This window comes from Hydra vulgaris, chromosome 09 (genome assembly GCF_038396675.1).
Source record: "Hydra vulgaris chromosome 09, alternate assembly HydraT2T_AEP".
Classification (NCBI taxonomy): domain Eukaryota; kingdom Metazoa; phylum Cnidaria; class Hydrozoa; order Anthoathecata; family Hydridae; genus Hydra; species Hydra vulgaris.
In genome coordinates, this window is record NC_088928.1 from 9,060,387 (window position 1) to 9,076,169 (window position 15,783).

At 26.8% G+C, this 15,783-nt stretch overlaps 1 protein-coding gene across 1 annotated transcript in view; it reads right to left on the reverse strand.

The window, feature by feature from the left end:
• Positions 1–15,783, reverse strand: part of LOC100202692 (sec1 family domain-containing protein 1) — a 78,451-nt gene that overhangs the window by 39,307 nt on the left and 23,361 nt on the right. The window contains exons 4-5 of the mRNA XM_065804659.1: positions 8,868–8,958; positions 3,286–3,408 (exon numbers count right to left, since the gene is read on the reverse strand). Coding sequence (XP_065660731.1) covers positions 3,286–3,408; positions 8,868–8,958 — 214 coding nt within the window. The remainder of the gene's footprint in view (positions 1–3,285; positions 3,409–8,867; positions 8,959–15,783) is intronic.

Consider the following 15,783-nt stretch of genomic DNA (forward strand, 5'->3'; position numbering starts at 1 on the left):
GATAAGAAACCGACACTCTCTGATTGCTTGGAGGGGGCATTTGAGCTTGATAAGGATCTCACTTCTGCTACAGCATGGGGCTCACAGTGGCTGGTGAACTTTAATTCAGATAAAACTCAATTTTTTTCAGCCAATTGTTATCACAATAATTTAGATCTTCCTATATTTATGAACGGTAATGTACTTGATGAGTCATCTACCCTTCATCTTCTAGGATTAACTCTTACTTCCGATCTTTCTTAGAAACCATATTACAAATCAGTTGCAAATTTAGCACCTGCTAAGGTTGCATCTCTTTATCGAGCTCAACACTTTCTTACTTTGGATTCTATTCTCTATCTCTATAAATCTCAAATCCGGCCTTGTATGGAATACTGTTGCCATATCTGGGGTTGGATCTTCTAATGATGCCCTTTCTCTTTTAGACAAGGTGCAAAAATGCATTGTAAACATAGTTGAACCTGCTTTTGCAACCAACCTCCAGCCATTATCACATCGCCGTAATGTTACTTCTCTTTCTCTTTTCTACAAATACTATAATCTCTTGTGCCATCTACTAAAATTCATTCTCATGTTACATGTCAACCGATAAAGTCTAATCCTTTTTCTGTGATTGTTCCTAAGTGCTCTAAAAACTCTTATTTGTACAGTTTTTTTCCGCAAACATCAGTTCTTTGGAATTCGCTTCCTTCATCTTACTTATATTTATATTTAAAAGTAACTTTTTATTTTCTATTTTTCCATTTAGGTTAAAATTGAAGTATTTACCACAATAGCATCCTATACTTTTTGAATTTTTAAAATTTAAGTAACATTTAAAATGAGACTATTCTCATAGGCAGGTAACATTTTTTGAAAAAAGAGCTAGATTGTTGTCCAAAACTGGATAGCAACTCTTTTTGCACCACAAAATTCCTAAAATCCTAGAAATTCTTACATAATTGATTACTGAAAATAAAAGTACATTGTGTTTGTAAAGAAATTTATATTTTTTACTTGGGTTTACCTATAGTTCTTCATTGCCTAGGACATTTTGTAGGACATATTGTAGGACAATAGTTTTTGGATTTAATTTACACATTCTGTGTCATGTCTTTAAAAAAAGGTAAAAAAATAAATTCCGCCACTCCGCCCTGTAATTATGTAAATCTGAATGACCTAAACTCTGGCTGGAATTCCGGTACATTCCTAATATTCACTAACTTTTATTTACCTTGATTACTACCTCTTTTTAATAGGTAATTTCAAAATTTTATTTGATATATACCTAGATTACTACCTCTTATTAATAGGTAACTTCAAAATTTTATTTTATATTTACCTATATTACAACCTTTTTATTAATAGGTAATTTCAAAACTTTAATTCATATTTACCAAGATTACTACCTTTTATTAATAGGTAACTTCAAAATTAGTTTTTAACATTGGTTTTTCTCCAATTAAAATAAACATAAATAAAAACAGAAACAGATTTTAAATTTTTTTTATTTTTTGTTATTTATGTTTGCATTGGTAAAATGGCCAGAAAAAATTATCTAGACACACTACTAAGCATCTTTAAAACTAGTTAAAAGACTAAAAAAAAACTAATACCATTTTACAAATGGCAAAAAAATTTTATAATTTTACCTTAGTTGACACCTAAATATTTTATTGACAACTAAATATTTTACTCAGTTATTGCTCTAACTGATATAATTGCTAAGTATTCACCATATTTAAAGAGAAAAGTATGCATTTATATCTTGCAAAAACTATATAGAAAATAAGTTTAGAGTTAATTAAACTTACCAAAACAAATTATTATTGAGATATTGAGAAAAAAAAAACCTTTTTATTTTTAATGCCATATTGTTTTTGCAAAAGGAATTCCAGCTTAATGATTTTTTTCAAAAAGAAATCTGATCTAAAATATAATTTAACTTAAACTAAAATAAGCAATTCAGTTGAAGTTAAAATATATTTCAATGATAACTTGCTAACATGCTACTAATATTAGAATTATTTTTCAAGTATAAAAAGTTTTTCATACTAAAAAAATGTGAGAAGAAGTTAGGAGAAAAGTGAGTATGGTTGCAGGTTGTTAAAAAGACTCTATTAAAATCTAAAATTCAAAAACAATATTTTTGGAAATATTAAAATATTAAAATAAATTAGTTGGTAAAAACAAATTACTGTTTTTTTTTAACAAAAGTGATTATTTTAAGAAAAGCCAGATCAAAGTTTAATTACATTTTTCCTTTATTGTCAAATATGACATCTGAGAACTGAAAGGCTTCATAAACTAAAACATTTTAGTTGCAGCGAAAAAGTTTTATAATAATTGCAAATTAAGAAACAAGCAAACCCAAGGTTGAACGTATATTGTTTAAAAAAACCTCTACGGTGAACACATCATTTATTAAAAAACGAGGCAATTTTATAGAAAAAAAACTCAGCAGAACCGTTAACTAAAATTAGGCTAAGAAACAGAATTGTGAATGTACAAAAAAGATTTTTGTTAATATCTCAATAAATAATTTCTTTTGGTTTAATTAACTTATTTGCTACAGTTTAAGATATAAACTTAACTTGTCTCAACACTTTGAGATCCCTTTAACTAAAAAGTTTATAAAATAGTACTTTATTTTCTAAAAATTTTTAATTATTAACTTTCAATATTTTTAATTTTGATTCAAATACAAATGGGTTGAAAACCAGTGTTAGAAAGCATCAAATGGCAAATAATTGAACTTGTCAAATATAAAGTAAATTTATGGGTGTTTTCTTTTTCTTTTTCATAGAAAAAAATAATGAAAGCCTAGGAGCTGACAGGTGACACTGTTGACATGCCTTATCTGAAAACTATCAAAGCTTAGTGATGTATGATAAAAATAACATATTTAGAACAAGCAAAAAAAATTCTAGGCTTAGCAAATAAAGATTAGCTCTAGTAATTAATTATATCTTACATTTCAATAAGAAAACCTATCCTGTCAATAATGAATCGATACAAAAAGACAAACAGTGCAAAAAATGCTTGCAATGGGCAGTAGGCATATGTGGATGTTTTCCCCTTAAAGACCTAGCTATGAGCTTAAATATGAATCATATTTGAATTCATTTATAAGACAATTATATGGAAGAACCAAATAAAACATCTTCTATCAAGACAGGGCTCCAGCACACACATAGTATAACACTGGTTCAACATAAAAAAGATCAATGGGTAGATTTTAAAATTAATTTTATTATTACAATACAAATATAATGAAGTTTTAAAAACAAATAAAATGAATAACACCTTTGCAACCAATTCAACACAATTTGCCTGCAATGTTGCTGTTGCAATATCTTCGAGACGATGTCTTGAAATTGGTGAAATAAAGTTCAAATAATATTTTTCATAGATTCCATTTTGCAAATCCTAAACTCAAAAAAAAATTATAAATGAAAAACTATTTTTATCAATTAATAGACTGCACAGTGGGGTAAACTGAATCATTTCTTTCCAAAAAATATTTTTTAATGTTTTTTCATGTTTTTTCTTTTTAAATATCTGTTTTTACTTGTTTTGTTTTTTTTCCCTCTAGACTTGACACATTTATTTTTATTTTAATGTAATCTTTTGTTTCATTGATTAATTATTATTTTCAATACTAAAAAAAAAATGTGTGAAGCGTTCGGGCTAAATCTAAGTGAGTGTTACTATTGGTAATATTAATGTTTATCTTGAGTAACTAACAGTAATTTTTTTCAAAAAGGTGTTTTTGAAACAATTAAATCAGAGCAATATTGTGCCTATAAACAATAATCTGTGAAGGGCTGCTAGGAAACTTTTTTTTATAAAAAAATTCTACCAGCTGTGACAGATAACTTCAAAGCAAGCTGCTTGAAGTTCACGTAATGTGGATTGAGCTTTTATTAATTCACTCTGTTAATCTTTGTCTCTTAATAAAAAAATGGAGTAAAGCTCTTCATTTTATTATAATTAATAATTTGACAATAGATATCCAGGTCTCGGGAGAATGCCTCCACACCATTGTAATAGGGTGAGGAGTTACTAAAAATTACAGATTTTGATGGAGAATCCAAATATGGTTTTAAAATTTGAAATAAAAATTTTTTTGCTCAACTGATTTGACTTTTTATATTTCAATAAAATTTTGACATGGTTTCTCAAAAAAACCCAGTTTTTACTTAAACATTAATAAGATTTTTTTTACTTTATTTAATAAATATCAGTTGGGATATAAATGTTGATTAAAACTAATTTTAGATATGAATATATTTTCTTTAAGAACTTATATAAAATGCGAAAGAAATATTTTTATTTCAAAAATAGACTTTGAATTTAAATTTTAATATGCGTATTAATTTAAAGTGAAATTAGATTGAGATTAATTTATAAATATTAAAATATTTTTCAATGTATTTTAAATATAGTTTGGCTTAACATTGCATAATAATTTTATTGGTATTGATGTAAGAAATACAGCGAGATATTTAAAAAAAAACCGAATTGTTTCAATAAATATTATAAACTTAATAAAAAAACATTTGTGTCAAACTTTCAAGGTTTTGTTTACTATTACTTTTAGGCATTAACTTTCTACTCGCCTCTTGAGTTCGGACAAATCTTTCTCTCTTTTCATGAGTGTACACTCTAATTGAAGCTTCAGTAACTTGCTTTACACAACACTCAACAAATTGTCCATGACATGGCTAAATCAGCACCTGCACAGGATTTGATAAAAATACATCAATTTCAGAAGTTGTTAGAGAGGTAGTTAAGACTGGTTCATAAACCGATGACTCCCATGATATCAGGTCTACCAATTTTTTAGCATTAAAGTTCAGAACAGGAGTTTTTCTTGGTTGAGGAGAAGAATCACCTTTTTGTAGATCTTCATTTCCAATACTTTTAATATCTTTTATTTTATTAATAGCTATACTTCTATCCTCTTCAGTATTAGAACGCAACAATGTTTATAGTATATACTCACTGAAACAAAACCAAGCTGATCGTTGAATAGAAGGTGATACTATTTTAATGACATCTTCTTTTTGAAATTTGAGTTGCTGTAGCTGGTAAAGTACATGTTTAGGACCTTCAATCCAAGAATCTTTAACTTTGATCTTAAACCAACAAGGAAAATAAACACCCACAATCTACTAGACCTTAAACTTTCTAAATCTTTAACTTGAATTCCATGTTTAGAGATCCATGTTCCATATATTCTGTCAGCAGTAGTTAACCATCTTGAATGTGAAACAGGCCCAATAATGTAATAAATGAAATTTTGGTGGTAAAATACCACTTCTAATGGCACAAACAACTTTATAACCATAAAATTGATCTGCAGACTAAACATTTATTATTTTATCATCAAGAGAAATAAGTGGATTACCAATTTTAATAGCTTCAAATATTGGATTTATATCTAGATCTGTAGCCAGATCAAGCATGGACCCAATAACACCAGACCATTTATTGTTAATTTTTTTTGATCATCTAGATTGGTTATAAGATGCCTCAGTGGCAACTCATTTTTATGGAGTTGACATATAAGCCAAAAAAGTTTTTTTTCTAATTTTATTTCTATGTTTGATGACTCCACCCTCCCAACTACTGTTTACTTTTCTCCACCAACAGCCAGTGAAGACTTGTCAATACCTCTCTCGGTCAACCATTCAACAATTTTATTTGCTATTATCTCTGCATGTTTAATACTTTTTGTTGTTTTCTCAAGAGAAAAGTGAAATAAATATTTTCCTCTAGGTTCCATACAAACAGAGTAATGTTCTCCTTTCACAGTTGCTGGAAATTTTGCATTTGATTCATCAAGTTCAATCACTTCTCCACTTTTTGCTATTCTTTCAAAATCCTTGTTAAGATCAAAGCGCTCTCAAAACTTTACTATGGTCAATAACTAACTTTTTATCATCAGATGTTATTAATCCTGCATCAATAAGTGTTGCTGTAGCAATTGCAGCTGTAGTACGTGCAGATACCCCATATCACCATACCAGATATCCCCATGTCCCTGGAAGTACCGCGCTCAACTTAGTTTCTCCGCGCAGCGGCCTTGCTCGGCAAGGTTCGTGTTTCGGAGTTAAAGAGTTGAGAGAGGGTTGCACCACGAATGACAACTAGAAAATAAAAAAAATAAAAAAAAATAAAAAATAAAAAAAACACAAAAAAACACAAAAAAAAAAAAAAAATGAGTATCCTCCTCGACTGTAGTGGCCCCCTCGGGCCTTGGGGAGGTGAATAATCTAAAAAAAAAAAAAAAAAAAAAAAAAAAATCTATGTGAGGGGAATTTACATAGAAATAGAAAATAATTTTAAATAAAAAATCATTATTGACTAAGTTAAAAAAAAAGTTTATATATAAAAATTGAAGCTTGCTAACAGCTCCAGTTTTAACTTTTTGAAAATATATAAACTTAACATCAATAGATGGTATTTTGTACTCTTTGATACATTTGCATTTATAATGAACTTCTTTATCACAATCATAATAACAAATAAAATCATCACATTTTACAATTGGACATTTGCATACTAGTATATCAAAAAGTTTATCAAGTTTTTCTTTAAAATTTATTACTTGTTTAGCTCCTTATTTCCTTGGACAAGCTATTACTGAAGCGTTGTTCCACACCGTCATTATTTTATCACAAATTGATTTGTCAGTAATTAATATAGGTAATGTAAATTCTGAATTTGCACTTAACCACTGGTGTAATAAAGCTGGAAATATATCTTTGGCCATCTCTTTTACAGGATAATTCCTTTTTTTTTATGTCTTCACAGTCCTCTATTAATAAAATTCCATATCTTATAACGTCTCTGCTGGTAGGTAATTCTGAAACTAGAAACTGTTTTCCTGTAACAAATGCAAGACTAATTTGTGTGCTAATACTTATTCTGGTTTTGGTTGCAATTATTCCTTCAAGTTATAAAATATTTAAAGTGAATTTATTATTGTTTAGTAATGATATTATAAGAATGAAATCGATTAAAAGTTTTTAAACTTATACTTAACAATATACAGTTTGCAGTTGTTTACTTATTGTAACAATGAAAAAATAATTTACTGACCATCATTAAAATAAAAAAATATGTTTGAAAAAAGTTTTACGCATTTAATACAAAATTTTTTTAAGATACTTTATACATACAAAGTTGAATAAATTTTTTATGAACTAAATGTAATTTTGTTTTGTTTAAAAATCTGTTTTTTTTACAGACAGCATTGTCAGCTAACGTCATTATTCTGTTTGAAAGAAAACAAGCGTTTATACTTTCACAAAAAGACTAATCACTAAAGTAAATATTTTTCTGATTTAAAAAATTTAATCAGATTTAGATTCTCCATAAAACTTCGCAACTTTTACTTTTATCCCAAATTTTATTAAACCATTTTTTAATAAAAAGTCTAAAATTGACATACCTTACCAATATAAGTCAGTTTACACAGGTGAAATAAAGCCCATGCAATTTTTTTTAAAGTTGCGACATTTATTTTTAAATAAACTTGATAAGTTCAAACAACCAGTATAAAAATTTTATTAAAAAACATTAAAATAAACTGCAAAAAAAAAAATACATGTTTTTGAAAAATTATTTAAACCTTTAGTTTTGTATTTTCAATTGAAAACCTTTTAAAAATAAAATATAAATATAGAACTTTATGCAATATTTAATTTACGCAATAAAATATTAATTTACGCAAAATTTTTATAGTTGCATTTTTAATTTAAGAAGAGAATTTTTTTTTTTTAAGAAAATTATGCATTTATATTTTAAGATTAAAAAGGTAAATTGTAGCATAATAACGCCAGTGTTTTTTAAACTTACCTTAATAAACAAAAAAAATGTTACTTAAAATGAGGAGATTTGCTATTCTTTTTACTGAGCGATCAAAAATAGCTTAATCTAAACATTTTCAGGTTTTTTAGAGTCTATTAGGGTTTCTGAAAAACATTTTTAAACTATCATGTTTGGAAAACAATTAAAATGGTCACAATTTTTAAACCTATCAAAAAAAATTCTTTTTGAACAATGTAAAATGTAAAATCAATTCATAATGTAAAATCATGAATTGATTATTCACTCACTATATGAGACCACTTTAACTTTTTTTATTAATAATTTAAATGAGAGAATGTAAAATCATGAATTGATCATTTTACAGCATAAATTTTATCTAAGAATATTCTTATATTTTTGAACAGATATGATAAAGTTCACCCAACTGTTGACTGTAATTATCAAAAGATATGCAGTAATGGTGTAGTGTAGTATATGCTGTAGTGGAGTTCAAATCCGTCCAATTCTATGGAAGAATATATCATATATATAATATATTACATAAACCACATAGATAGTATAAAATTGCATAAAATATTGCAAAAAAAACCCTTTTAAAACTCTAACATCATGTCATGGATGTCTGTGTACAAGAGGTCTGTAGCATAAACAATTGCATGATACAACCCTCAAAATTAGGAAAAATGAAGTCAGCAATAACTTGCCAACCTCAATCTTTTAGAGGTCAGCAGCCAGTCGGCAAAAAATATTTGATACAAAAGTCTTACCATAAAACAGAAACAAGTTTGGCAATTTTTTGCCGACCTCAAACACTTTTAGGTCGGCAGTTAGGTTGGCATTGCCAAATGCCGACCTTAATTCCAAGGGTTGATGATATTAATTTGTATGGTATGATGTATTATTAGCAATGAATACTTAGCTACTGTGTAAGTGAAATAAACTCAATCAGTCATTTATTAAATAAAAATCAAACAATCAAACATAAATTATGTCTCCAAGTTTTTTTTAACCATAATTATTTCCATATAATTTAATAAATAAACTACTTGGCATATGCGGCGAATGTTTTCTTCTGATGGATAAACAAAATATACAGCTGGAACATCATTTATTTCATCTCTATCAGAATGTAACAACCTAAAAATAAAAAACATGCCTAAATATGCTAATAAAAAAAAATATATATATATATATATCCTAAATAGTCAACCATAACACTAAAATATTGCAGGATTTCTAATAAAAAAATTTTTAAATTGTTCTATTTTGACAAAGAAAACCAATGCATTCAACCCAAACTAGCTAAATATAGAAGCCGATTTTCTATGCAGACAAAAATATATTTATAACATTTACAATAAAACTAAATAATATATTTAAATATATTTGTTTTAGGATTTTATTAGCTAATTATTTAAGATTTACATTAGCTAACATTTAATATAGTAATAATCACTCACCCCTAGTCTAATAAAATGTTTATATATTAGACTATATATATTATTCTAGCATAAAAAGCTTATTATACATTAATTTCTAATATTGTATAACAAACCAACTAAGTATTATACTTTAAAATTATTCTATAAATAACTAAGTGCATTAATATATAAAATTTGGGTTTGTGAGATACCTTAATAAAAAAAAATTTTTTAATGTATATTAAACTAGATTAGGGCTGCCATAAATGTTGGACTACCGAATGAGACCACAACCTGCCCCCTCCCCTTCCTCCCGGGAAAAAAACAACACATTCAAATAAAATTTTACCAATAATAATAGCTTTATCATCAGAAAAAATTAAAAACAAAATGTGATTGATCATTGGTATTCCAACTGCAAACGTTCCCCCTAATGATGATCCATTTTGGAGCATTTTGTTCAACAGGATAATTTGAATTTTTAACTTTATGTACGCCCCGTATGTATAATTGTACAACTTTGTGTAAGCGACTTTTTGTCATATTTTAACTTTTCAATTATTCTATAAACAGTAAGATAAAAAAAGTAATTAATTTTATAAAAAACCACATTAACTTTTGTATGACAATTATGTAGAAAAGTTTGTTACAAAAGTTTAAATGACAATTATGTTAGATATAAACGCTATTTACTAATACAAAAAGCTCAAATAAGAATAAAAACCACCAACACTTAATCTTTATTAAGCTAATTATTTTATTGAAATATTTATTAACAGAAAACAAAATAGTTTATATAATTTAGTTGAAACATCTGGTATAGTATGTAAACTTATCCTTATAAATTTCTTTATATTAAATTACAATATTTCTAGGGGTTATACATACCCTTGTTATTCAAGCAATATAAAAAACCGTTAAAAAACAAACAAATAATAAAACCTCAATGTAATGTGTTCTTGCGTCTTCAATAAGAAAAATAAGGTCTCCAAAATGATGATGTGACATTATTGTCGCCTTCATTTAAACTGCCTTCATTTGGAGATCACTGGTGATGCTGTATTTCCAAGGACTCTGTCACTTTTCTCTTAAAATAGTCTACCTCTACTTTAACGGTGTTGTTTTTTTTCCAGCCAAAGGCACCATGGCAATTTCTGGAATACCCCGCTACAGTCAAATTTTTGCATTTTCCCTCAAAAGTATATTTTTGATGTTGGCAAATGCGAGTTGAAATCTTGAGTTTTGTTTCACCTACACAGAACTTTCCACACGAACACCCCAGTTTATAGACTCCTGGGTAAGAGTTGTTGGAAAGTCAAGGCTTGTTTTTTTGAGTTATAAATAGTTGAAGGTTTTTTGGTGATTTAAAAACTGGAGTATAGCCTGCACTTTTAAATATCTTTTTTAATTGATTACTTAATTTTGGTACCCATGGTAAAGAAATATAATTAAGTTCTAGTCTTTTGATATTATTGTTGTTGTTTTGTTGATTATTTTGCTTATTGTTTTTTATTTTTTTGACAATGTTTTGAAGTATTTTTTTATTATAACCATTTTCTATAAATATTTCTGTAAGAAACTTTAATTCATGATTTATGAGCTCTTTACTGCATAATGCAAAAGCTCTTTGAATAAAACCTTTAAATACACCATAAACTATTTTTGGATCATGACAAGAATGCGGCTTTATTTGCACATTAGTTATTGCATCTTTGCGATATATATTAAAAAGATATGTTCCAGATTTGTTATTTGTTATTGAGAGATCAAGAAAATTTATTGTGTGTGAATCACTTTCTTATACAATTGTATATTTGATATTTGTGTGTTGATTATTTTGAGGGAAAATGGAAAAATTCGGACATAGCGGGGCATTCCAGAAATCGCCATGGTGCCTTTGGCTGGAATAAAAACAACATCGTTAAAGTAGAGGTAGACTATTTTAAGAGAAAAGTGACAGAGTCCTTGGAAATACAGCATCACCAGTGTTCTCCAAATGAAGGCAGTTTGAATGAAGAAGACGGTGACTACGTCACATCATCATTTTGGAAACCTTATTTTTCTTATTTTTCTTATATAAGACACAAGAACACATTACATTGAAGTTTTATTATTTGTTTGTTTTTTAACAGTTTTTTATATTACTTGAATAACGAGGGTATATATAACCCCTAGAAATATTGTAATTTAATATAAAGAAATTTATAAGGATAAGTTTACATACTATACCAGATGTTTCAACTTAATTATATTATATAAAAACTCATCTAAGATGTTTTAAAAAATAGTTTATAGTGGACGATTTTTTTTTTTTTTTTTGTATGCAAAGTTATTTAACGAAATGTAAAAAAAAAACATTAAAAAAATATATATAAAAAAAGGTTTATTTTTTATCTTGCAAGCTCAAGAATATTTATACAACTTTTGATTGCAATAAAAAAATTTACTTAAATTTCTATTTAATAATAAAAAATAAATAAATAATAAAAAAAAGGTAAATTTTATTTTATCTTTATTTTATATTATATTTTATTTTTATTTTGTTTTTATTTTATTGAAATGATTGATTTTTTTGCTGTGGAATGGCAAACAAGTATTGGCATATTTTCAATAGATTACCTTTTCTTTCTGTCTCTGTAGTTCTTATGAAATAGTGCAACCATTTATCATACACATCTTCCATTTTCCATTCTTGACACAGTTCTTTATTAATAAAAGATTTTAAATACATAACTTTCTCATAAATTGAATCTGTAAACAATATACCCTTTTCACATGTAATGGTTTTTTAGGCCTCATCCCATTCGGATACTTCGTTGAAAAGCACCATGAAAAAACAACACATTTAGCCATTGGAACCGACCACTTTGCAAAATTATTAATTCCAACGTCGAAAAAATTCTCTACATCACACTCTTTTTTGTGTGTCAGTAATTTTTTTTATACATATTTTAGTTTATAATATGCCTGATACATTTGAATACCTAAAAACTTATTACTTAATCTTTCAGTTATTTTTTTAACTATTTTTTCAAGCCCTCCAAAATGTTTTTTACTTCAATAACAGTTATAATCAATTTTTCAAGTTTTTAATTTGTTTTTCAAACATTTGACTGCGTACAAAATAAGTGTATACTTCTGATAATGGATTTTTGAAAAATCTATTATTGCTTTTGGGGGATTTTCTACTTCCACAAAAATATTTAAAAACTTTAAAAACTAAGGATTCTATATTAATAAACAAGACATTGGCAGTAGTGGAAGATGTATTATGAATAATGCGTGCAGGATAACCAACTCTTTCTATATTTGCAGACAGTGTTTCTAATTTGTAAAACACATTATTTATTCCGTGCCTTCCTCTCTTGACAAAAATAGTATTAGTATTGTCAACTCGAAATGCCACAAGGCTTTTTACTAAAATATTATAATAGATCAATATATCTCCACAAATATATTTGTATTGGCAGTTTCAATAGTCAAGGTTCGTAACTTAAGGAATTAAAATTTTAGGCCACTACATTCCATGAAATAATGGATAAGTATTAAAACATCTTCATGTATTTGTGATTACTTGAATCTGTAGAAATTCCATAAAAAAGAACCTTTTGTAATTCCTCTTTAATCATCTCTACGGAATGGGGTGCTAATAGATTTTTAATTAGAACAGTTGCTTTTGCTCTTGCTGTAGATTGCTTGTTTGCAATTTCGGAATCTGGAAATATGATAGAATTGAGTTTAGTTGTGCAGTATAATTAACTGAATATCTGATAGTATTTAACAGTTTCAATATCAAGTTGTTGATTCAGCAGAATATATTATTATATCTTCTGGTGAATTTTGTATTATCAAAAAGGATAATAAATTTCTAGATGAAGATGTGGACAACTGTAATTACTTGATTTAACATGATCTCTTATGGTTGATTGTTAGGGTGGCTCTTAAAACAACATTTTTGAAAAAAACCTGTTCCTACCCCTTTACTTTGTTCTATATAATACTAAAACACTAGGTTTAAAATTTTTTTGAACAAAAAATTATTTTAGGGGTAGCTCAAGACCCTTAAAAATTTGACTGGTCCCTAAAATTTTGAAAATAAAAGTTCTTCTAAAGTATGTCAACCTGGTACTCAAAAGAAGCGAAATTATATAAAAACTTTAAAAATAATAATCAATTTACAAAAAAATAACTTTTTTCTTAAATGCATAAAAACTATAGTTTTTAAGCTGAAAATAAAAAAAGTCATTATTTTCAAGTTTTAAAAAAATAGTTTTTTTAAACATGCTTTTTTTGTAAAGTGATTACTGTTTTTGAAGTTTTTATATAATTTCGCTTCTTTTGAGTACCAGGTTGACATACTTTAGAAGAACTTTTATTTTCAAAATTTTAGGGACCAGTCAAATTTTTAAGGGTCTTGAGCTACCCCTAAAATAATTTTTTGTTCAAAAAATTTTAAACCTAGTGTTTTAGTATTATATAGAACAAAGTAAAGGGGTAGGAACAGGTTTTTTTCAAAAATGTTGTTTTAAGAGCTACCCTATTGATTGTCCACCATGACTCACCAATATAAAAAAATGCAAATGGAACAAAATGCTTTGTATCCATTTTTTCCTTTCTTAAGAATAATTTTTATTTATTATACTATTTCTAAATTAATTTCCTTTTTAATAGGTTTTTTTTGTAAATTTGTCAGAAAGTTGACACTTCCTTTTTGGCATGTTTGTTGAAGTACTCAAACTGAAACAAATAATTAAATTACAAAACCAATCTGCATTAATAATAAAAAGAAATCAACATCAATATGCTACAGATAATAGGCATATTGTTGAGTATTACTCGGAACTTTAAGCACATTTTTTATATAAAAAATTAATGAATTGATGAAGAAAAAATACTAGATTAAGTCATTGCAAAACAAAATTCTTTTTCTTCAGAAAAATTTTATCAAGTAATTATTTACATAGCAAAAAATGTTTCTTATTGTAAAGGGTGGTGCTATGTGCATGCACATATCAATATTTTCAGGTATGTTCAATATTGTCGGAGATTTTTTAAGAGTCTAATAATTTTAAATTGACCGGGACAAATGGTTATTTAAAAGGGACACTGGGACACAGAGCTTAAAACTGGGACATGTCCCAGTGTACCGGGATGTATGGCAGCCTGAAACTAGATCTAAATTTTATTAAAAAAAACAAACTCTTATTTATTAGTTATGACCATTTAAAGTTTCAACAAAGGGAAAATAAGGGAATTTTAAACTTTACATGATCATAAAACTTAAACAAAAAAAAAAAGCCATACTTAGCCAACATCAGGTTGGCAAAAAAATTTATTTGGATTTTTTGCTTTCTCTTACGAAAGGGATATGAATAATTGATTATTAAAACATTGCTTTACAAGAGCATAGTTAAAAGCTGTTCAAAAACAATAATATTTTAATGAATATAGCAATTAAACTTTATATAAGTATATAGCAAATTCATGTATTAATGATTATTTAGTTTCAAAGTTGTTTTTTAACAAAATAAAAATAAAAAAAATCATAGTTTATTTACTTTATTTGTTTTTATTGATTTTTTAAATTGATCATAGAAAGAATGTCATTTAAAAATAGAAATTTAATTTATGCTGCCCCAACCCAGAATCTCAGTTGATGTAGCGACGCTCTCTTTCATATTTTAGCAAGATAGTCAGTCAACATATGTATTATATTAAGCCCCCACAGCTATCTAATGCAGTATATTATCATGTGCATCTAAAGCTGCATTCATTTAAGTGTGTATATATATATATATATATATATATATATATATATATATATATATATATATATATATATATATATATATATATATATATATATATATACAAACATAAACGCAGCATTTGATGCACACTGATGATGTCATACTAAAATAGGTAGATGCGGGAGTTGAAGTACATACATCGAATATCTTATAAACTGCTGACAGTAGAAGTACTGCAACATTTACAAAGGTATTCAGGCTGGGGCAGATTTTCTGAAAATTTTTTTTACAATAAGAATAAAATTTAGCACTTTTTTATGACAGTTTTTATTATTATTGAATAGAAAAAATTTTTATTATATAAATAACAAACTCAATACAAGAAATATCCAAAGTCATTGTTCATTGTTCCAGCAGAATCTTTAGTAATCTTTAATACAATCTAGTAATCTTTAATACAATCATTTTGTTTTATCATACATAGATTATCCAGGTCATATTTTAAAAATCCGGAAAATTGTTTAGGTAAAATACCCGCAAAAAAGCCGGAAAATGTTTTCCTTTATTTTCCTTTTAATTTTGTTTTTAGCTGAGTTGTTTTTAATTTTATTTTCAAACTTTTCATATTTTTTCTATGAGTAATGAGTGAAAAAGCTTAAAAAACAAATATATTTCAAAAATATATACTTAAACTTGTATGTATGGAAAATGTTTTAGATATCCAGAAAAACTAAAAAGGGAAAATAATATCTGGAGTTCCGGAAATATCTGGAAAAAAGATAATACCTAAT